Below are 24566 nucleotides of genomic sequence, written 5' to 3' on the forward strand. Positions count from 1 at the left end.
TGGGAGAAAAAATCAGTTTGAACAAGTCAAGTCACCTTTATTTATATATAACAGTGTATGATTATGATTCAGGCAGCATTACAGGTCAGAAGTCAGACGGGATCAGAACTTTAACAATATTTATCCAGTTCATCTGGTTGGGGGTCGGAGTCATCACACCGGTACGGAGACGATTTTGGTGAGGTGTCCCTGAGGCCTTCACAGGGTTGATGAGGCTGGCACTTCAGGGATGCATTGTTGTCGTGTCCAGGCGCTGGTCCTTCATCAGATCTGGATATGGCCTGGATCCGGCAGACTGCGGTAAACCTCGGGATAAACAGAGAGACTAATATTAGCGTAGACGCCATCCTTCTTATGATGTAACAAGTACATCAGGATTTATGGGAAGTGTTCCTGGTTCCGGCTGATCTAAACTATGCAGCCTAACATTGAATTATAGAAGTCTATAATGTGTTATGTGTATGCTAGGCCAAAGAGATGAGTTTTTAGTCTAGATTTGAACTGACAGACTGTGTCTGCTTCCCGGACAAATTTAGGAAGATTGTTCCACAGTTTTGGTGCTAAATAGGAAAAGGATCTACCGCCAGCAGTCGATTTAGATATTCTAGGTATTATCAACTGGCCAGAACTTTGATATCGCAATAGACGTGAAGGACTATAATGCGTTAAGAGCTCGCTCAAGTACTGGGGAGCTAAACCATTTAGTGCTTTGTAAATAATCAGCAATATTTTAAAATTTATACGATGTTTAAGAGGGAGCCAATGCAGTGTTGACAGAACCGGGCTAATATGGTCATACTTCTGGTTCTGGTAAGAACTCTAGCGGCTGCATTTTGGACCAGCTGTAGTTTATGTATTAAACGTGCAGGGCAACCACCCAGTAGAGCATTACAATAATCTAGCCTTGATGTCATGAACGCATGAACTAATTGTTCTGGACGTCATGGACGTCCTCAGCATACAGCCGGTGAGTCCCATGAATCTAGTGTTTCTCGACAGGCCATACTGAGTGTAGAGAAACAAGCCGATCGTTTTACTAATCGATGGCACAAACAGGGTGCGAGACCCAAAGGCATGTGAGACATCAGATTTTCACGAGGATCACATATTACTGCAGTAGCATCCTCTACCCCAGATACGGTTCTGACAAGGACTGCAAACACTGGTCTCCTACCACCGCCTATACATCTTGAGAACAGATTTGAAGTATTAATGAATGAGGAATCCCCAAATTTGATGAATGTGATCGCACACAGACTGAATCAGCCAGTAGCTAACACTGATGCTAACTGGGGCTCAAGGTCGACCAGACAGCGGCACTCAGCTCAGAGCGCAGCCGGGCCCAGGACTCTGATAGTGGGCGACTCCGTAATCAGAAACATTAATAGCAGGGATACAACAACGTGCTGCCTTCCACAGGCAACAACATCTGATGTAAACAGGGAACTTGAGAACATTCTGATGAAACATAAGACTGCAAATCGACTCATCATTCATGTGGGGAAGAATTATATTCATAAAGGGCAGTCGGAACTTCTTAAAAAGGATTTCAATGAACTTTTTGAAACACTTAAAAGACTGAAAGTTCAAACATTCATCAGTGGACCACTCCCAGCAAGAGGAACAAACAGGTTTTCACGGTTGCTTGGGCTTAATACATGGCTGCAAAAAACCTGCAATATAAAAGGAGTGAACTTTATTGACAACTTCAATCTTTTCTGGAGTCAGAGGCAACTGTTTCAACAGAATGGCCACCACCCAAACAAACTTGGTTCAAGAGTGCTAAAGGACAATATCTACTTCTCCCTCCGTCATCCTTCTGCAATGTGTGCCAATCCACTCAACCTGAATGGCACACACACACCTGGATACAGTATGAATGACCACAGGATTTCACTTCAGTACCTGAATGGACATGCGGTTGACACATCACACAAGGACAGTGATAACACCACACGGACACAATCTCAGCTGAGCCCTGCCCACAGAGCTCACCACAGACAGACTGTGACATACCAGCACTGCTCCAAGATACAGCACCCAAGGACGACTTTCTGGAAAAAAGCCAGGGAAACCGGGACAGCATATTACAGCCTCCAATAACACCAGAGCAACAATTCCTCTCACCGGAAACGTTATCACTCTCTCCAGCATCTCCACTTCTGTGCTTCTCAGAGAAAATGGAACAACTGGTGCATGCTGGAACTAGACTATCCCACTCTTTTGCTGCGAGCCCCCAGATACCAACCAAAAAACGCCAGGCCCCACAACCACCAAAGCCTACGGGCCCAGCTCGCCCTCTCCCTCCCCCTGTGAGAGCTCTTCGGCCTCTGCCACAGCGCCAGGGCCCACACCCTCCTCCAGCGGCTCGAGGTGAACCAAAAACAACTGATACCAGCTCTCAGTGATATGTGTCGGGTCCCCGCTATGATAACAATAACTTTCTCAAATGTTTACAGAACAAGCGGGAACCCAGTGTGCCTGTATCTTTCTCTATTGCTGTTCGATTACATGATAGAAAGTCTAAGGCCTTCAAAAGCCGTACAGCAAACCCATCTAATCTGGTGCCTATTACACGACATACCAAGATTGCTGTGGGGACAAAAAGTAAGACTGTTAAGTTAGCACTTTTAAACATCCGTTCACTTAAAAATAAATCACTTTTAGTCAACGACTTAATAACCACATACAACCTGGATTTTATGTTGCTAAATGAAACTTGGCTAGAAGAAAGTTGCAGTGCAACAGTCCTCAATGAAACAGCCCCCTCCTAACTTTACTTTTATGAGTGTCTGCAGAGCTGTCAGAAGAGGCGGAGGTTTAGCTGCTCTTTATAAAGATGTCTATCAATGTAAGCAAATATCATTTGGGAATTACCCATCTTTCGAATATCTGGGTATTGTGTTAAAAGGTGCTCCACGCATTTTACTTATCATTGTTTACAGGCCTCCAAAATACTCTCCAGCTTTTGCTGAGAACTTAACAGAACTGTTATCAACAATTTCCTCAGAGTTTGACTGCTTTGCCATTGCTGGAGATTTTAACATTCACATAGATAATGCAGAAAACAATATGGCAAAAGAAATCAAAACTGTTTTAAAAACTTTTGATCTGACTCAGCATGTACATGGACCCACACATAATCGTGGACACACTCTAGATTTACTTATCAGTAAGGGTCTAAACATTTCATCAATTGTTATTAAGGATGTAGCACTGTCTGATCATTTTTGTATTGTCTTTGATATATTGATCTCTCCTGCCATTGAAGCTAGATATGTGTCTGTCAAGAAGAGATGCTTAAATGAGAACACTAGTGTACTATTTATGAAGGCTATATCTTTAACACCAAGCATATCTGCTGACTCTGTTGATTTTCTCCTTGATTCTTTTAACTAAAAAGTTAAGAGTGTAATTGATGATATTGCTCCTGTGAAAGTCAGGAAGAAGAGTGGCAGACAAAAAGCACCTTGGAGAAACTCAACAGCAGTGCAAAATATGAAAAGACAATGCAGAAAAGCAGAGCGCATGTGGCGGAAGACAAAACTTGTAGTCCATTATAACATCTACAAAGACAGCATCCATGCTTTCAATAAGGAACTAAGCAAAGCTAGACAGACTTTCTTCTCGAATATTATAAACAGCAATATAAACAACACACACACTCTTTTTGCTACTGTAGAGAGACTGACAAACCCCCCAAGCCAGATTCCCAGTGAAATGCTCTCAGTGAGAAAGTGCAGTGAGTTTGCTTCTTTCTTCTCTGAGAAAATCAATAATATCAGAAAGGTGATCAGCTCATCCTTGAGTTGCGCTGGTGTCAGGCAGATCAGACAACAGCCTGAGAAAGTAGCCACTATGTCTGATTTCGAAGAAATTGATGGCAAAATTTTGGAAGAAACCGTACAGCACCTAAAAACATCAACCTGCGCCCTTGACGCACTTCCCACATCTTTTTTCAAAAATGTGTTACACAGCTTAGAAGCAGATCTCCTAGAAGAGGTAAATGCCTCACTTCTCTCTGGGAGTTTTCCGACCTCCCTGAAAACTGCTGTTGTCAAGCCCCTCCTGAAAAAGAGCAATCTGGATAAGACCATATTAAACAACTATAGACCGATCTCAAATCTTCCTTTCATAGGCAAGATCATTGAAAAAGTTGTGTTCAATCAGCTGAACAAATTCTTAAGCTCGAATGGATACTTTGACCATTTTCAATCTGGTTTCCGACCGCACCACAGTACAGAGACCGCGCTCATAAAAATAATAAATGATATTCGCTTAAATACTGATACAGGCAAATTATCAGTGCTGGTACTACTCGACCTCAGTGCTGCATTTGACACTGTCGATCACAAAATACTTCTTGACAGGCTGGAAAACTGGGTCGGGCTTTCTGGGATAGTCCTAAAATGGTTCAGGTCATACTGAGGAGGCAGAGGTTATTATGTGAGTATAGGAGACCATAAATCTGAGTGGACATCCATGACATGCGGAGTCCCGCAAGGCTCAATTCTTGCGCCACTCCTATTCAACCTGTACATGCTCCCAATGAGCCAAATAATGAGAAAGAACCAAATCGCTTACCACAGCTATGCAGACGACACACAGCTCTACTTATCCCTATCGCCTAACGATTACAGCCCCAGCCTTTGCCAATGCATTGATGAAGTAAACAATTGGATGTGCCAAAACTTTCTTCAGTTAAACAAAGACAAAACTGAAGTCATTGCGTTTGGAAACAAAGATGGTGAACGTTCTCAAAGTTCTCAAGGTGAACGCATACCTTCAGTCTAGGGGTCAAACAACTAAAAATCAAGTCAGGAATCTGGGTGTGTCTCTGGAGTCAGACCTTAGTTTCAGTAGTCATGTCAAAGCAATAACTAAATCAGCATACTATCACCTGAAAAATATTGCAAGAGTTAGATGCTTTGTTTCCAGTCAAGACTTAGAAAAACTTGTACATGCTTTCATCACCAGTAGGGTGGATTATTGTAATGGACTCCTCATTGGCCTTCCCAAAAAGACCACAAGACAGTTGCAGGTCATACAGAACGCTGCTGCTAGGATTCTGAGCAGAACCAGAAAATATGAACACATCACACCAGTCCTCAGGTCTTTACACTGGCTGCCAGTTACATTTAGGATTGATTTTAAAGTATTATTACTGGTATATAAATCATTCAATGGCCTAGGACCTCAATACATTGCAGATATGCTCAGTGAATATAAACCCAACAGATCACTCAGATCATTAGGATCACATCGGCTAGAAATACCAAGGGTTCACTCTAAGCATGGCGAGTCTGCTTTTAGCTACTATGCCAGCCGCAGCTGGAACCAGCTTCCAGAAAAGATCAGATGTGCTCCTACAGTAGTCACATTCAAATCCAGACTCAAAACACATCTGTTTAGCTGTGCATTTACTGAATAAGCACTGTGCCACTGTTCGTCCGACTGTTTGCACTGCATTTTATTTAATGTTTTAATTACTCTGATTTCATTTGATTATTTCTTCATTTTATCTTTTATTCTAAACTGTTTTAATTGTTCTGATTTCTTTTGATTATTTTAATTTCTTCTATGTAAAGCACTTTGAATTACCATTGTGTATGAAATGTGCTATATAAATAAACTTGCCTTGCCTTGCCTTGCCTTCTGCATTTTTAACTGAGAGCATATGACGTCATTTAGATGTATTTTTAATGTGAAAAAAATGCAGTTTTACAGATACTAGACACATGACTTTCAAATGAAAGATTGGTATCAAAGAGCACACCCAGGTTCCTAACCGACGACGAGGACTTGACAGAGCAGCCATCAAGTGTTAGACAGTATTCTATGTTATTATTGTCATGGATCGCTCATTAATGTCCCGCTCAGGTCATCAAAGATCACCCTCACCTGAATATTGAACTTAGGGGGCTTTCACACTGGCAGTTTAGTTCGGAACGGGGCACGGTTCGCATGAAAAATCGCTAATGTGAACACTGTCATGGGACCCGGGTGCCCACTGTGTCCCGAACCCGAGACTACCTGGAGGTTGTTCGGTTCGGTTGTTCGCGCTGCGGTTCGCGCGTGTGTGAAAGCAACACGGACTCGGGTGCGCACCTGTTCAGGAAGTAAAGTATCCTGCGCATGCGTTTTAGCCGATTATGATGTATTAAGTTAAATAAAACACACGTAAGGGATGAAGATTTACCCTGGATACAAGTAAGAGTTAGTCTGCACTATATTCGCGCATAGTGCGTGCAATCAGGGCAACAAATGAATGGAAATCCACTGTCTCCTCAAAAGAGTCCAGTTGCAAGCAGCGGAAAGACATCTTATGCGACACACACACACACACACACACACACACACACACACACACACACACACACACACACACACACACACACACACACACACACACACACACACACACACACACACACACACACAGTTAACCTGCGTTGTTTACTCAGCTATGCATAATAGCACCAAATTAATAAAAACACAATATATTGACCCGCGTCGTTTTTTCTGCCTGGTATCGTTGCTGAGTTTGGATCCGCCCTGTTTTCCAGTTTGTCATTACTGAATTCTCTCTGCCTGCTTATCTTTAATAAAGTTTCTGCAAATGGATTCGCACGACTCTGTCTCTGCATCACAATTATGTGAGGAAGTTTTTTGTCCAATAATTAGAATCTCTGTTTTTTCAGAATTAAGTAGTAGGAAATTCCTAGTCATCCAGTTTTTTATATCATCTATGCATTCTGTTAATCTAAAATAGTTTTTAAGGCCTCTCTGTATGCAATCGTGCTTTCTTTCCATGAAATGCCAAATACCTCTAGTTTTACCTCCTATAAGGAAAGCGATATCTTTGTCATAATATCCTTTCAATGGGTAAAGTTACCACAGTCATTGCATCTGCTCCACTTTATTTGTACCATTTAGCTTTATTGGTTTATTTTTGTTTATCTATTTACCTTTTTTAGAAGTTGAAAGATATTAAAAATATTGTTTGATAAGTGAGATCTCTGATTTAAGTTATTAGAAAACCAAAAAAGTAGTGCTTGAAAAGTCCTTAAATACTGGAATTTCATTTGACAGTATCTGTACGAACCCTGTGAGAAAGCAATCCGACCTAACGGACCAACGAACTAAGCGCTATCATAATTCATAACGGGAAATGTGTTATAAAAAGCAGCAGTGTCTGATTCTGTGATTCTACACATTAGTTATCGCAGTTGAAAACCAAAGAGAGCCTCTTTATTATAAAATATAGTGTGGAATTGATCTTCTCCATGCGTTGCCAGAATGTTGTCCCGACGAAGCCTTGATTCCCGCTCTACCTAAGCGGGAATGATGGCTACATTCGTGTAAGTGTTTGGTGTGTCTTGACAGCTACAGAGAAAGGCACAATAAGCTTGCGGAGTGAACTCGTCAATCCATCTTGATGGATGAAGCAGAGGAAACTCTGACCAATAAGAGGACAGCTTAACTCACATGTGACTTGAAGTAAACACATGTTGGTGAAAGTTAACCGGACCAAGAAGAAAATTCAACATTGTAATGAATGAAGTCTCTGATGTGGAAATAAGCAAACGATGTCCAGGTGTGAAAGGCCCTAAGAGTGAGCTAGGTCAGTCTATGAGTGGCTGTGCTTAAACATACACTCACGCTGCGATAAAGCCTACTCCACAACCCAAACAGCTGGTTACTCTGTCGTATTGATCACCAAACATGATTTACTCAACCTTGGGTATAGTATTTTGAGGGCGGTTGACATATCCGTTCAAGTCTGGAAATAGTCTAGCTGTGGAGACTGGGATTGTTGTAACAATTTGCTTTAATATCTGTAAAGTACAAAGATTGCATTTATTTCTAAAGCAGCAAACAGGTTTAAATATTACAAATATTAAACTCTATTGCTTTGGAAGTATTTTGTGTGCTCTTTGTGGGTCCAGTAGACATAAATGGGTAAAGTAGTGTTGCGTCCCTGCACATCTGCTCAGCTATAGTATTTCTAATTAACTTTTAAGTTTTATACAGTTTATCAAATTAAACAAGAGAATCTGTGCTCTGATTAATTTACATTACTACAAATTGTAAACTGATTTGAAATGTAGCGGACCCGTTCTCCTGGTCAGCCGCTGTGATAAATGGCCAGTGATATTGTGAGCTGAGAGAGCATAAGACAGTGGTGGAATCTAAAGAAAACTGATCAGACATGGTTTAAGTCCTTAGCTGCTTCTGTCTTAGCAAGCTCTAAAACCTTCGCCATTTGCTTCTGTTCTGTGCGTTGAAATATGACTTTCATATAGTTTGTTGTCAAAAATCAGCTCTAAAGAACATAAAGAAGGGAGTTATAGGATCGTAAGTGAGTGAATGATCAGTCTAGTTGTCTATCATAACATTAGCAACATTACAGGTAATTGTGTAAACTGCTCAAGCAACACGCTTCTGTCTTGCAATGTGAAAAGATTGAACAGTTTTGTGTTATTTTTTGATATTTTTCTCTTCTGTTTGCGTTTCATCTAGGATGCCATGCGTGTTCACAGCTCAGGTGAGAATTAATCATCAGAGTAGACTGTGGTTTATTTGTGGCATGAATAGGGGTGATGTATATCAGTTTCCCTGTGTCTCAGCTGGCGGTTCTCCGGCTCAGAGCCCCACGGCCCGGACCCAGCCGAGTGTCCCCACCGTGGCCTCCAGGGAGCGCACACCGGCCCTCGGCCCGCAGGAGAAGCTCACCATCGTAAGCTCTGCGACTCTCCTTCTGTCTGCTCTTTAGACAATACTGTTGCAGGAAACTCGAAAGAGAAGAATCGGGTTCGTCTTCTGCAGAATTATATATCACAACCTTTCTGTGTTGTGCTGCAGTCTTCGAGGCAGAGAAACATTGTAGTTCATATACATTTGAGTGGACAATCCTTAGAAGTGGAGGCAAAGAACTCAGGTTTCGACCTAAACCATGGCGTGCAAATGTTAGCGGTGATAGGAACCCGGCCGGAGCCCATTCTGATACTTACGAAAATTAACCATGGTTTTATTATAGTAAAAGTGTAGTAACCAACTATACAGTTCTATAACCACAGTTTTACAACAAATACTGTGGTTTAACTATGGTTAGTGTAGCAAAACCATAGTTAATTTGTAGTTACCATGGTTTAACTATAGTAACCATGGTTTTCGTAAGTGTATCATAGAGATAAACGCCCTGGTAATGGTATTATACCTGGTACTAAGATGTATTTTCAATGGTCTGATCACAAGTGGTCAGCATTACAGTTTACACCTGGGGCCATCTGTATAAAACTTCTCAGAAATGCTCTTAAGAATAGTTTTAAGCTTTGACTTAAGTGTCCAAAAATGTGAAGGTCCAAATGTGAGTTTCAGTGCAGCTTCAAAGTCTCTACACGACCCCAGCCGAGTAATAAGAGTCTGATCTAGACAAACCATCAGCCATTTTCTAAAAAAGAATAAACATTTAGTATATACTTTTTTAACAACAAATGCTCATCTTGCACTAGCTCTGCGATGCGCCACACATTACGTAATCAGGTTGAAAGGGTCACATGAGCGTCTACACTATGAAAGCAATCTGGTCAAAAGCGCTGTCGACTACCTATAAAAGTCAAGTCACCTTTATTTCTATAGCGCTTTTCACAATACTGATTGTTTCAAAAGCAGCTTTACAGTGATAACAGGAAAATAACGCAACAGAGTTCGGTTCTTCTGTACAGCAAATCTAGAAATAAATAGCATTATAGTCCAGTTCATCTTTGTTGTATAAAGTTATTAAAGTGGTTGAAAGCGGACAAGCTAAAAACATTTTAGTCCCCCTTCTCACCTGTTTAAAATAAACATGTTAAATATATTTGGCGTGTTTAACCCATAAACATATATGACCTGTACTATCCACTTGTGATCGGAGGAAAACACTTCTTATTACCAGGTGTAAACAGGGCCAAAGAGAAGTCCACACCTGTGAACGACACCAAGAGACATCGCAGACAAAAGCCGGTTTCCAACCTACTAGATCATAATCATTCAGATGATGTCATCATCTTCACCTGAAACGTAAAATACTGTGCACATCACTTCATGTGGTAGAGGGGAACTATATAAATACTGTGCTTTATGAGTATGATACTCGTTCAGTGTCACGCCATGTAATCCAAGCACCATGATATTCCCACTGCTAAACCGATATACACACATACACACAATGATGTATACTGTACAATTGTACTTTATGATTATAAATATTCATTACAGTAATGATAATTTAGTTGGAAAATGTGCTTAATTGTTGTTAAAGGAATATCACAATGCAAAAAAATCTGATCTTAAAGAGGTTTTAGCACACTTTCTTAAAGGGGTCATATGATGCGATTTCTTGTTTTCCTTTTTCTTTACTGTTTTATGTAGCGGTTAGTGCAAGTATAAGATCTGCAGAGTAACAAAGCTCAAAGTGTCAGACCTAAAGAGATATTCTTTATAAACGTTAAAGCTCAGCCACGCCTTCCTAAAACGCTTCGTTCACACACTCCTCCACATCTCTACGTCAGTGTGTGAAGAGAGTTTAAAACACCGCCCACATGTACACGCAAAGAAAGAAGGCACAACTTTTATTATTGTTTTTTATATAGTTATTGTTGCTGCCATGTCATGGAGATGCTGTGTTTTTCATTGCGAAAGCCAAACTACTTTGTTGGGCCTTCTAAAAGAGGACACAATTAGAAAACCATGCTTAAGCTTTATTTACAACACTATTCCAGAACAGTACAACCAAAATATTCGACTGTGTGCTGCGCATTTTTCAGAGAACCGTTTCCTGAACCCAGGAGTGTTACAGAGCCGGCTGTGCACAAAGCTGATGCCAAATACAGTCTGGTCACAGACACAGCCTGCAGCCTTTACTACTAACTATTCAAACGTGAGTTTTGAGCAATATAGAGTAGCGCTTGCTTGTCGTTTCTAGGATCATAAATGCAGACATGGTTTCATGTTTACATAGTGTTCTTACACCCGTAGCGCGGCGCGACGCGTAAAAGACAGTATAAGTCATTATAATCAGTTGTTATGTCCACAATCAACTAAAACCTTACCAATCTGATATGATCTGCTCCAGTCGTGCTGGCTAAGTTGATGGATCAGCTTGGACATCTGCATTTGCCGGATCAGATTCGGGCTCGAATTGATATTGTAGTACCGACATTATCACCTGTCTGTCAGGTATGTGAGAGAAAGGACCCAAATGCGCTGTAGCAATGTAACAGTCTTTAATAAACTTTGGAAACTGTCCACAGGCAAAATCAGAAGTAAACGGAATATTGCAGTCAATAGTTAATCTAGAACATAAAAAGCCAGCAGAGTAGACTTGAAGAAACGAAACGTAAATCTTCCTTCTAGGACAGCGTAGCGCAGAAAGAGACAGTGGTCCCGGGAGGAGAACTGCAGGCTTCGGAAACCTCGGGATACCAGAGCATAGAGGATGGCTGGATACTGGCGCTGGTCTCTGCAATAGTTTGAGCTGGGTTGAGTTCAAACTGCGAGTAACAGCATACACAGAAAAATACCTGCAGCTGGTTATCGTCTAGCAGTAACTCTTTGATGACAGGACAGGAACGAGAGGTGAGAACGCTGTGATTCTTCAAGTAGGTCCATGAATAATCTGGCGACAAGACAGGGGAAAAGGAGGACTAGAAGAAGCAAACACAATTAGGAGGAAAGGGGGAGCAGGTGTAGGAATGATTAGTTCGATTGCAGGGATAGAGTAGGAACAGCTGAGAGTGATGAGAGAGCGTGTATAATGGGTGTATGCTTAACGAGTGGTGAGTGAGTGATCAAGAGAGGGAGACAGAGAAAAGAGAAAGATTCCAGGATCATGACACTGTAATTATTGCTTTGGGAGCAAATATGGTAACGGGAGTGACATTTCAGTCACGCTTAAGGTTTTTGGGCCAATCACAATGCTGTGGATCGCTGGCCAATCAGAGCACGCTTTTCAAAACGATGAGCTTTGTAAAAATCGACATGTTTCAGAAAGGCGGGGCATAGAGGAGCAACAATAATCTACAGTATGTGTAAAATAAAGACTTTTTTTAACCTAAAACCACGTAAACACATTGCATTAAACCAAATGCACAAAATAATGTTATTTTTAGAACCATCATATGACCCCTTTAAGTGCCAACATAAGTTATTGTTTTTTAGCGGCCACGGGATAAAAGAGACTCCAGCTATTACTGGGAGATTGAAGCTAATGAGGTGATGCTGCTAAGCCGGATCGGGTCGGGCTCCTTCGGGACCGTGTACAAAGGGAAATGGCACGGTAAGCATCGGTTTAACCTCGTCAGCTTCAGTCTCTAATGACCCGGTTAACTCACGCTGTAACTCACTGTAGGAGATGTGGCTGTGAAGATATTGAAGGTCACCAACCCAACCCCGGAGCAGTTTCAGGCCTTCCGCAACGAGGTGGCGGTTCTCAGGTGAGATGCTAATGTTGATAACTGCCAACCTTTTATGAGTTTATGAGGTTTTAGAGCAGTGTGTCGATGGCTTTGTTGATTGGCATATTACAGTAATTGTTTACCCAGAAATGAATACTCTTGCCCCATGTACTCATTTAATGGTTTAATGATAGTTCCGTTAAGTGAACTTAATGCCAGTACAATGTAACTTGCTGTAACATTTAACACCACTAGTCTTCTGATTGATTGCAAACACACAGGAGAGCAATTGCTTGTAAAATTGTTTATAAAATTGGGTTGATTTTCTCGATAATTGTTTGGAGCATGTTGAAAATGATCAGCGACCCACATAACTCATGTATTATATAATGTGAAGGCGTTTTTTTATTGTTGCCTTTCATTATTTCATTACTCATCATTATAAATAATCATGTTAAAAAAAATGGGGTGAGTGTACTGCAATGCTGATAAAATATTCATGCTTTAGTTATTAATAGTATTTTACATGTTTGTCATTAGCGTTTGATCACTGTTTAATCGATATGCATTATTGTAATATTTATTATATTCGCCCCTTTCCGTTCATAGGATCTAATACACAATCTAAAATGTGTCATTAAATAGTCAAAACGTCCAGGGGCTGTATGTATAAAGCCACTCAGAGTAAAATTATTAAGTTTCTTAAGTGTGTCAAAATTCTAAGAATGACGTAATTTTACTCTTATTCATAAAAGGTTCCTAAATCTTCAGACTAGGTCTCAGCTACCATTCAGATCAAAAAGAAAGTAGAAAGCACTTAAGAGGCACGAGACTTCTTTTAGCGTTAAGTGCCTATTACCAACATTTACATTTATTCATTTAGCTGATGCTTTTATCCAAAGCGACTTACAATTGCTATATTTCAGAGGTCGCACGCAACTAGGGGTTAAGTGTCTTGCTCAGGGACACATTGGTGTCTCACAGTGGATTCGAACCCGGGTCTCTCACACCAAAGGCATGTGTCTTATCCAACATAATCAATTCTGAATTAAATGAATACATCGTTCAACCGGACCTAACTGTTTTATATATATAAATATTATATAGTTATAACTAAAAGATTCACCTGACCCAGTGGTACAGAGTGCCAAAGTCCAAGTCAGAACAGGAAGAAGATGGGACGCATCACAGGCATTAGACCGGGCCATAACCAGGCTGAAACACCAGGAGGTCGTAGTGGTGGTGCAATTTGGCACGGCAGGTTTTTGATGGCGAACACCACCCAAGCCATGGTCCAAAGCCTCAAGGGAGGAAAGGATCAGCTTGTGATTTCGGAAGTCAGGAGGAGGGAAGAGGAGGGCTTACAGGGTTATGGCAGACTATAATAATAATCATATAATAATAATCATTATTATTACAGACGCCCTGTGGTAAAATTACGTTACTCCATCTACCCTTGTAAAACTAATCCCATCCGAATAGGGCTATTCTGTTAACAAAAAAAACGGTGTAATAAAATTGTTAGGACTACTACTGAATGAATACCTAAGTTGTTAAAGCAACACTAAGTAAGAATTTTTAGATTAAAATAATGTTTCCAAAATCGTTTCAGTGGTTCATCAAGTCGTGACATGGTGAAATGCACTTATGCCACAGCTTTGCGGTCCTTTATCTGATATATCCACGCTATGTAAGATAGTCAGATCGGGTCACGTTTCTGTAGTTCTAATGAGACATAAGAAAACTACTAATTTGACTTGCTTTACGGCAAGCGTTACAATTGCTCGTTTGTGATGTTGCAATACATCGTACTTTCATAAAATCATGCATCATACTCTACCTCTACCTTGGCCATTGTTGATTCCAAAGCCGGTGCTGGATAAACAGCGAGCGTGTGCGTGCGACAGTAGGCTGCGGTAGGCTAAATTATTTACGACAGAGGTAATGGACAATTCCGCTTCCAACCTGTAGGGCGACCGCAGAGGAAGTCACTTGGTGTTGCTTTAATAGTTAAAAATATGATTTTACAAACCATCTCATTATTATACAGTAACTGTAATTGTAAGTGAATGTAATTTAAAGCCCATTGAAAAAAAAAACGTTTTCAAACAAGTAGCTGAAATTGCCCGCACACTAAAAAAATGCAATCAGACCAAAAAAAGTCCATAAAATCTTTAAAGGTGCAGTGAGTGATTTTTAGCGGTATCTAGTGGTGAGGTTATTAATTGCAACCAACAAAAGTTACGGTGGCCGACAGGAAAATATGTCATCGTCTGAGACAGCAGAGAGTAGCCAGTTCAGCAATGAGGTTTCTTTACATGGATAAATTAAGAACTTTTGTTTACTTAATTATTCAGTAAAACTATATGTAATTGTGAATATTATTGTTACTTGTTCATCATTGTGTCAGTGTTTTATTCGCTGAACTAAGCTTGCTTCCTTGCACGAAGAGCAACATAGTAACGAAACTTATTTGTCCGTTTAGGGCCACCGTAGAAACATGTCGACACAATATATAGACCTCCATAGAAGGGGGAGCCTGCGGTTATGGAGATATAAATGTCTCATTCTAAGGTAATAAAAACATAACGTTCATTATGCAAGGTCTTTAAACACCACTGAGAACATAGTTATGGATCTTATATTGCATTTCTGTCAATAGATCCTCAGACATATTACAGATTGCAGCTTTAACTTTACTTATGCATGTGAAAAAATGTGCAAAGTGTTTAAAAAATAGAACCAGAGAGCAGACGTTTCAGCCCACGCTCATAGAACATCACATCACTATTTTGTTACCACAATTACAAATTGTCACCAGCTGAGCTTAATCAATGAGGGGGAATTACTAAAACCAATAGAGCAATTTCATAGGAGACAAAACGGTACTTTTTTCCTTTTAATATTAAGTATTGCCTTTAGAATTCGAATATAATATAATTTTGCTAATATTTAAGAAAAAAAATCATTTCGCTTTTCAACTATTTTGACAGCCCTACTACACGACTTTGTTGGGATATTTTCTCAACCTTTCTGTCTAATGCTGTGATAATCAAGAAGTGTTTGCACTGCATCTGGCGGTCATCTGGAATTCAAAGGAACCACAGTTACATGTGTAACTGGCGTTGTCACTCAATAAACGGGCAAATAACAAATTAACAAATGATCAGACACTATAAGAATGATGGTTATGGTATTTATTGTTTGAATTCAAAAAATGATAAAATTTGAAAGCTGAGACTTTGTTTTATACTAAAGTAACCTGCTCTGTCTTGTCTGTCGGCGCGTTGTCAGTGTTCTCTTTGCTCCGTGATGTGTTTTTCACTTTAAGAGAACATTGGTTTACATGTGCACCAATAATGCAATTATTTCCAGAGTTCAGAGTTAGGACTTAATCGCAGTAAGATCTTTACATGACATGAGCAAACTCCTATTAACATTCAATTTTTTATTATCATGATCATTCGATAATTATATTGGTTATTGTGATGATAGTTTACTACGATTATGAGGTTTAATTTGTTAACCTACTTAGCATTGTCCTGCACAGTTTACTGCAGCAAAAGTTAGCAAGCAAATGGTGGCACATACGCTCTCTGGAGTGCATTTGCTAAATTCTTGCTAATGTCCTGACCAGTCATTTGTGGTTAAGACCATTTAAAGCTCAGTGTTTAGCCATTTTAGGCTTTGCCCAGTTATTTTTCCCAGGAGTGTATATTGTAGTAGTATATAAGCATAGGTATATTTAAAGATTGATTCAAGACAAACTATTGCTGAATTAAAGTGTCCAAGAGCAGACTGATCTATTGTGTGAAGCACAAAAAATGTATTTAAGTTTGAAGAAGCATGCCTGCGGTGTTCACACTTAATGAATTGCTTTGGGAAACCAGATTAGGGAAAAATGTGCAAAGCCCACACAAGTACATGATTTAAGATTTCGGTCACACTGCTCACCACTATTGCAATGCATAAGCAGCACTTTTGCATTTGATGCATCTGAATTGTTGTATCCTGTTGCCTTTTTTTCCTGCATACAGGAAAACCAGACATGTCAACATCCTATTGTTCATGGGCTACATGACAAAAGACAATCTTGCGATTGTAACGCAGTGGTGTGAAGGCAGCAGTCTGTATAAACACCTCCATGTGCAAGAGACCAACTTCCAGATGTTTCAGCTGATAGACATCGCTAGACAGACGGCTCAGGGCATGGAGTGAGTTTCACATCCTGGGCTTGAGGGATTCGTCTTCCTCGAGTGTGTATAACTTCATTGTGAATGTTTCAACAATTATTTATGGTGTTTGCTTTCTCTCACAGCTATCTACACGCAAAAAACATCATCCACCGTGACATGAAATCAAACAGTATCCTTTTTATGACACATAATTTCCTCTCCACTTTTGTTTTAGGTCTAAAGGCAGATGTGATAGTTTTAGCTGTTTAGCTACAGGCACAGCTACAATATTTAGTCTCTGTCCACTGTTGGAGCATCTGATACATATTGCACAAAAAAATCCTAAATCACAAGCTCGATTTTTGCAATCTCATGACATATTTGAATGACATTTGAAACTTTGAATATTTCAGTTGACTTGCTTCAATGTACCCCACCGATACCATGAACTTTATAGGGTGTTGCATCAAGCTGCAATGTTGAAATGTTTTTTTTCACACGACAGCCACTTTTGACTACTAAATGTTTTACTGATGATTCAGAACTTCTACTAGCCAAAACAAAAATACCAGAATAAACCTGATTATCATTCACGGCTAACATTTTTAATATATCTGGTTAGATTATTCAGTTTGATTGTTAAAAATGTAGTAGTGACATGAATGCTGCCTATTACCCGCTATGGTTGATTTTCACTCTCACTTGACTAGTTGTCGGATGTTCATTTTAAACCCTGGTTATATCGTAATGCTTAAAGTACACTATGTAACTTTTGGCCCTCTGGCAGTAAAAACACGAAATACTTTTAATAGCCTTAACATAGTGAATCAGTGTAAGACAAAAACATGAGTTTAGAGGAAGGATTGATGATGCATTTATTCATTTAAATTTTTATCATTTTTAAAAGAAAACTACTTCCATATGCATTATTAGAGATGGGAATTTAATGAATATCAAGTTGTTTTTTATGCCACTTGCTTGCAAATAAACTTCAGCCATGCATTTCGAATAGTTTGATGTTTTACGAAGGGTTGTCTACATCCAGGGGCAGAAGAGCGTCGGACAGACATGCATTCTCAAGATTTATATAGTAATATTAAAGGGTGTGTAGAGGAAATCGTGACATCATCCAGTAATTTCAGTGAGCATAAATCTGACAGGCCTCATGTGGACACAGCAAGGTCCATATATACAAGAAGTACAGATGAACATGACTGACCCCCAGAAAGCCCTAACCTGAACCTATACTTCCCTCCAGCTTTATATATCTAAAATGATTCTAATGGCATATAGGGAAAAAAGATTCATAAATGTGTTTTTTTGCATGAAGCAATATCGCTACTTTTTCCTCCCTGTCGGAGCGAGCTGATCTTGCCTGTAAGAAGTGGACTAGCCTGTATGCAGATTGCCAGTAGGACTTTAACTTGAGCACAGACATCTTCTTACATGAAGGGCTGGCGGTGAAGATTGGGGATTTTGGCCTGGCCACTGTGAAGGCCAGGTGGACTGGTTCTCAACAGGTGGAACAACCTTCGGGATCCATTTTATGGATGGTCAGTGCTGTGCTCAAATTCTCAGATTCTGCTGGCTTTAATCCATTTTGAACAAGCATCTGTCATTGACCCTTTACCCACATTTATGCTGTTTACCTGTCAGGCACCCGAGGTGATCCGAATGCAGGACAACAACCCTTACAGCTTCCAATCGGATGTGTATTCTTATGGCATGGTGCTGTTTGAATTAATGACAGGAGAGCTGCCCTACTCGCAGATAGCAAACCGAGATCAGGTAACACACGCTTGGTCAGGCTTGGCTTTTTTCTTGGTCAAGGCACATGGTTTACCCATGTTATTAATGTTGCATTATGTTTTTCAATAGTTAATTTGATTGGGCAGTCATGAAAGAACTTGAAATATATTACATGTATATGCAACAACACTCCAGCAAAGTGCCTTACAAGCCTTTCAGTAACCATGAAGCTATTCTGCAGCTAATGGTTTCCCAGCATGACTTTGCATGCGTCTGTGAACATGCACACAGGATCTCTCAGTCTGACCCCAGGCGTGTTCAGCCTAAATTTAGACATTAACTAGTCAGGGCTCCAGAGACTGAAGAGCACGCACTGGGCTCACTCCCTAGCCCCTGTCGTGTGTGTGTGTGTGTGTGTATGTGCGTGCATGAGAGTGTGTTCTTAACAGTTAAGCGCAGTCATTGTTCCCATTACAGTAATTAAAATAATACTGTCCAGACTTCTTTTTCTTTTTAATCGGTAGAAATGTATAATGCCACGATGTATACTTACCTGTACATGACCATTTTATGTATTAATAAATCATGTGTGTGTGCTTAATTGTCCAAGAAATCATGTCATAGTGAAAAGCATCAACAATGATTTCAAATATAGACTTATATAATACAATTATAAATGTAAATTTTTTTATTTGTCAAAATGTGATCTGAATGTTTTTTGACACTTTTGACCATTTTTGTGATATTTATCAGTATTGTGTTAAGATTATCAGAAAGTTCAATCTACTACAGACAATTAAAGGGGTCCTATAATGCTTTTTCACTTGGTCAACTTTAGTTAGTATGTAATGTTGCTGTTTGAGCATAAAGCAGATCTGCGAGGTTACTACATGTTTTTTCCGTATCTTATTAAAGGGGTGGTTGATTGCGATTTCACTTTTTTCATTTTAAATAGTGTGTAATGTTGCTGTTGGTGCATGAACAGTATCTGCAAAGTTGCTGCGCTGAAAGTTCAACGTAAGCAGAGATATCGTCTTTTAAAAATCAGGAAGTTTAATGCCTACAAAAACGACTTGAATGGGACTACAACGAGATACTCCCGGGTTTTATACGTAACTAACCCATAATCAACCCTCCCTCCGGAATATGCAAAAAAGGAGGCATGGCCATATTTCTGCTGCTTTGTCGAAGAGGAAGAGTTATAGTGGAGAGCAGTAGCCATGCCGTCGAAAGTGTGTTATTTTCACCCACCTGTCAGATCTTCTGTGTTCGGGCTTCCTACGGATGGTGTAGTTCGTCAACAATGGCTACAATTTATGTTTGATTATGTTCCAGAAAATTACAATCGTAATTTAGCTCTCTGTGCTGCGCATTTTACGGAAGACAACTTCCAGAATTTCCACAAACTCAATGCCAGATTCAACAACAAACTGTTACTCAAACATGAAGCAGTTCCAACTTTAAAACCAGAGGCAGCAGTTGTTGGGCCACAACCTGTAAGACTTAATAATTTTAAATGTATTTGCATGTATCATTTTAGACGTAATGTTTTAGTTTTTATCAAGGACGTAAACAAATGCCAGCGCTGGCTTTAGCCACTTAGTTATGCTATTTCGTGTATCTATGACAAACGCGTACAAACATTTTGGACCTGAATTCGTAATTATGTACTAATTTTGTAAATGTATTTTCCATGTATAATTTATGACGAAATTTTTCGATTTGATCAAGAACGTAAACCAATGCCAACGCTGTTTGTTTATAGTAGCTAGTTAGTTCGATGCTATTTTGTGTGTGTAAGACAAACGTGTATAAAGTTCAAAAAATTATATGTAATCGCAACAGCAAACTTCAGCTGCTGTTATCAGATGTTTTCACGTTCTGTTGGCATTTTAACACAGTTGCCACATGTACACCTAAAGAAAACGATACAGAGAGTAAACTAAGTTTTGTGAATAGATAAACGGTTGTTCTTTATATCGATAAAACAATAACTTTTAAAAACGGTATTACTCAGTCATTTATTCAGTTATATTAAATATTTAATCTGGAGAAAACCGTATCTCTAAAGCTAACAAGCAGCAGTAGCATTTTCAAGTAACAGCATATCGAAATTCTTATATAATAATAGTAGAATAGAATAATAATAATACAAAAATGTACCATTCAGAAACGTTCTGTAAGAGCCGTGTTTGGGGAGGTTCTGCTTGACTCTCTTCAGTGCCGCTTTCTGGGTCTGATTCTGGCTCTAACTGATGCGGCAGTATTGGCACCATTATTTACATTTGACCGGAGCACATGCAACTTTCGCCTGTAAAGGTAATGGGCGTGATGTTTCCGGACAACGTGCGCTACGCAGTTTAGCCAATTGCAACACACCTACACAATTAACCAATTCTGAGCCCATTGCCTGTTTCTGAGGGAGTGGTTTCATAGAATCAGGAAGTCAACCGGTCGTTCAAATGACAGAGGAGAAAGCGGCTTACAATAAAGGTGAAATTTATGAAAAATAAGGCTTAAAAAAAACAAAACACAAAGACATGTTATATTACACCCCATAAACACAATCATGCAAAGAAAAAAAGCAGTAAACCACCCCTTTAAGTCATAATGAAAGGCCTTTGGTGATAAATAATGTTCCTCATTTAAATAATCTCCACCCATGGAATACGCAAAAAAGTTGGCGAGGCCTGGTTGTGCTGCATTAGAGATGATGAAAAGTGTTGTCACTGTTTTCCATCCTGGAAAAAGTGTGTCCAAAGGCTGAAGAACCTCAAAGTGTGTCTGTTGTTATATATCGCTGCACATTTAACGGAGAACAGAAGACAGACAGGCTAAACGCAAAAAAGCTTCTCCTGAAAGACGGAGCCGTTCCCATTTTGTCGAGACAATCTTGTTTGTGGATCACAACTTGAAAGTATGTCTTATTATTTCTAGTTGTGTTTTCTATTAACAGTTCCAACTATAAGTTTTATGCAGTTGCTATGATTTAAAAGAAGGACAAAGCTTTGCCTCCGCTAGCCTGCTAACTAACATTACAGAATTGATGTAGTGTTTACTGTAGCTTTTGTAAGACGGTTCAACGCCCCTAAGGAAAATTATCCTTAATTTTGTGATAGATTACTGTTTGTATTACCTTAGTTTTCCGACAAATATGATTAAATGATGGATAACATCATATCTATAATCTATCAGAAACAAACAAAAAAACATACCACTCTGAAACGTCCTGTGAAATCCATGCTTGCAAAGTCCGTGCTTGCAATCTATTCAGATTTAGGATAATTCCGGTATTTAGCACTTTGAGTCTGTTTTCTAGTTTGTTTTGGATGAACTAGAGTGGTGGACACAGAAATTTTGACGATGGGTCCTGTCTCAACTTTTTGACTCTTTTAGAATCGCCTTTGACCGCAACACCACTAATCACTCGGTGAGTTGCACAATTTTGAAGCATGAAAACATATTCTAGTACACCCCAAAAACTAAATCAAGACTTGGTAAAAGAGCATAATAAGACCCCTTATTTTTTAAAGAGTCCTACAATAAATAGCTACGCTGTGCAATACTGTGCTGTTGTGTTTTTAGAACTGAATCGATGAATCATTGTTTTCCTGTGCTTCAAGCTGTTTTATTTACTGTTTTTCGCAGATCATTTTCATGGTAGGTCGGGGATATCTGTCCCCAGACCTCAGTAAGCTGTATAAGAGATGTCCTAAAGCCATGAAGAGACTGGTGGCTGACTGCATCAAGAAGTCCAAGGACGAGAGGCCTCTCTTCCCTCAGGTGTGTTTGATTTAGTGTCATGTATGTTTAGTTAAAGGAAAGCAGTGACGACATAGAGTTGCTGCTTGTTTTCCAGTATACATAGCATATATAAGAATGACCAAGATGAGTATTTAACAAAAAAACAAAAATTATTTATATATATATATATATATATATATATATATATATATATATTTTTATTTTTATTTTTTATTTATATATTTTCATCAATTACATTTTTTCACAGGCAAAAAAGAGGCAACTAAATAAAAACTAGTTTTGAATGACAAAAACTATGACGTAATTCTATTGACATTTTTGTCAACGAATAAAAAACAGACAAAAATGTTCGATTGTGAGGATTTGGAAAGTGATCCAGTCAGAACTGATGTCCTGTGGACATACAGATCTGAATAAGAGTGACGACGCAAAAAAGAGCTCTATTCGATGCGTTTTTCTGTGCGCACACACCCGACCCGAAGCGTGCTGCCATAAACACATATACAGCGTGCTAGTCCTGAACTGAGCCAGAGACTATTTATATAGAGACATGCCACTTCCTCAATGCTCAATACAACTATATAGGGAAAACCCGTAATGCCAAAGATGGCGGTTGTATGCACATGTCCCGCCCCTCCCGCTGGAAAGCCAATCGTCTGCTTTTAACAGTCAAGCCGGGAAACATTTAAGCTACCGAAGGCGCCTTCCCGCGGCTCCCACCCCCGCCCGTTCACCCGGGCTGGCTCTGGAAGCCGCAGGGGGACGCCACAGCCCTCTCCAGTCCCGCCCCCCGCTATACGCCGGGTTAAGCGGCACTCTTGACGCGGTGCGCCGCCCCTGAGCCGTGCACCCCTCGTCCCCCTCTGTCTCAGAGCCGGATGACAGTGACGGTTGCTGTCAGGGGGCGTGCATATCAGTACGCTGTTCTCCCATTCGCGCTAGCCTCGCGCTAGCCCTGTCTCCTCGCGCCTTCACAAAGGTTGTCGAGGCAGCCCTTGTTCCTCCATGGGAACACGGGGTTCCCTTCCTGAACTACCTTGGTGTCTGGCTATCCTAGCTCACTCTCGAGACCAGGTTTGTGAACACAGGGACCCAGTGCTCCGGCACCTAGCTCGTCTGGCCCTTCGGGTCAATTGGGAAAAGAGTAAACTTTGCCCCGTGCAGAGGATCTCTTTTCTCGGTATTGACTTGGTCGCCTTCTCCACTCAGCCACTGCTGACTTGCCTGAGACAATCAAGCGCAAGAGTGCGGTTCCACTGAAGGATTTTCAGAGGCTCCTGGGGCATATGGCGTCCGTAGCCGCAACATCGCCGCTCGGATCGCTCATATGAGACCGCTTTGGCTTCGCGACCGAGTCCCGAGGTGGGCATGGCAACACGGCGTGCTCCGAGAACCAGGAGCTTTTACTCTGACCTGCCGTCAGACCTTCACCCCGTGGTCGAACCTCAGTTTCTACGGGCTACTGCCCCTGGGACGAGCTTCCGGGCATGTTGTTTCTCAACCGGGCCTCCACCACGGGCTGGGGCGCCATGCGCAATGGACACGCTGCGGCCTGCTCCTGGACAGGACCTAGCGCCCTTAGCATGTCTATTGCATCGAGTTGCTGGCAGTATGCCTTGTTCTGCACCGCTCTTGCGTTGCTCAAGGTCAACGCGTACTAGCCCACTCTGAAATTACTGCGTCAGTAGTGTACATCTACCATCAGGGTGGTCTGTGCTCCCACTGTATGTTCCAACTCGCCCGCCACCTCCTTATGGAGTCAGAAGCATCTGAGGTCGCTTCAAGCCATTTTTCCTGGAGCCCTGAACTGGCAGCCTACAAGCTCCCACGGCTTCAGCCCCTCCATGGAGAATGGTGACTCCATCCCCAGTCGGTTCAGCTGGTTTGGGACCAGTTTGGGGACGCACGGGTAGATCTTTTTCCCTCCCACAACTCGACCCATGCGCTCTGTTTTACTCCCTGTCCGAGGGTACGCTCGGCACGGACCGACTGGCACATAGCTGGCTGCGGGCCCCCGCAAGTATGCGTTTTCCCCCAGTGGGCTGTCTGGCACAGACCTGTGCGAGATCAAGGAGAACGAGGAGCAGGTCATTCTGGTCACGCCGCACTGGCCCGCCTGGACCTGGTTCTCCGAACTAGTACTCCTCACGACAGCACCTCCCTGGCCAATTTGTCTGAGGAAGGACATCCTTTCTCAAGGACAGGGCACCCTATGGCAACCTCGTCCCAATCTTGGAGCCTCCACGCGTGGCTCCTGGACGGGACGAGGCAGGTTGAGTACCCTACCACCAGCAGTGGTGGCTACCTTCACTTCCGCTAGAGCGTCGTCCATGAGACACGCCTATGCTTGAAGTGGAACCTCTTTGTCAACTGGTGCTCTTCTCACCCAGAAGACCCCCGGAGATGTTCGATCAGTATCGTGCTTCCTTCCTTCAAG

The 24566-nt window shown here is 40.9% G+C and overlaps 1 protein-coding gene across 6 annotated transcripts in view; it reads left to right on the forward strand.

Moving 5' to 3' along the window:
* The window catches only part of LOC143733368 (RAF proto-oncogene serine/threonine-protein kinase-like), a 78852-nt gene that overhangs the window by 27753 nt on the left and 26533 nt on the right, over nucleotides 1-24566 (forward strand). For all 6 annotated transcript variants that reach the window (XM_077225069.1, XM_077225070.1, XM_077225074.1 and 3 more), the window contains 9 exons: nucleotides 8524-8548; nucleotides 8631-8740; nucleotides 12205-12322; nucleotides 12395-12479; nucleotides 16478-16654; nucleotides 16759-16805; nucleotides 18050-18168; nucleotides 18272-18403; nucleotides 22013-22147. In XM_077225069.1, the coding sequence (XP_077081184.1) occupies nucleotides 8524-8548; nucleotides 8631-8740; nucleotides 12205-12322; nucleotides 12395-12479; nucleotides 16478-16654; nucleotides 16759-16805; nucleotides 18050-18168; nucleotides 18272-18403; nucleotides 22013-22147 (948 nt within the window). The remainder of the gene's footprint in view (nucleotides 1-8523; nucleotides 8549-8630; nucleotides 8741-12204; nucleotides 12323-12394; nucleotides 12480-16477; nucleotides 16655-16758; nucleotides 16806-18049; nucleotides 18169-18271; nucleotides 18404-22012; nucleotides 22148-24566) is intronic.

The sequence above is a fragment of the Siphateles boraxobius genome, unplaced genomic scaffold, assembly GCF_051911475.1.
Source record: "Siphateles boraxobius isolate OS27281-9 unplaced genomic scaffold, OSU_SipBor_1 99, whole genome shotgun sequence".
Classification (NCBI taxonomy): Eukaryota; Metazoa; Chordata; class Actinopteri; order Cypriniformes; family Leuciscidae; genus Siphateles; species Siphateles boraxobius.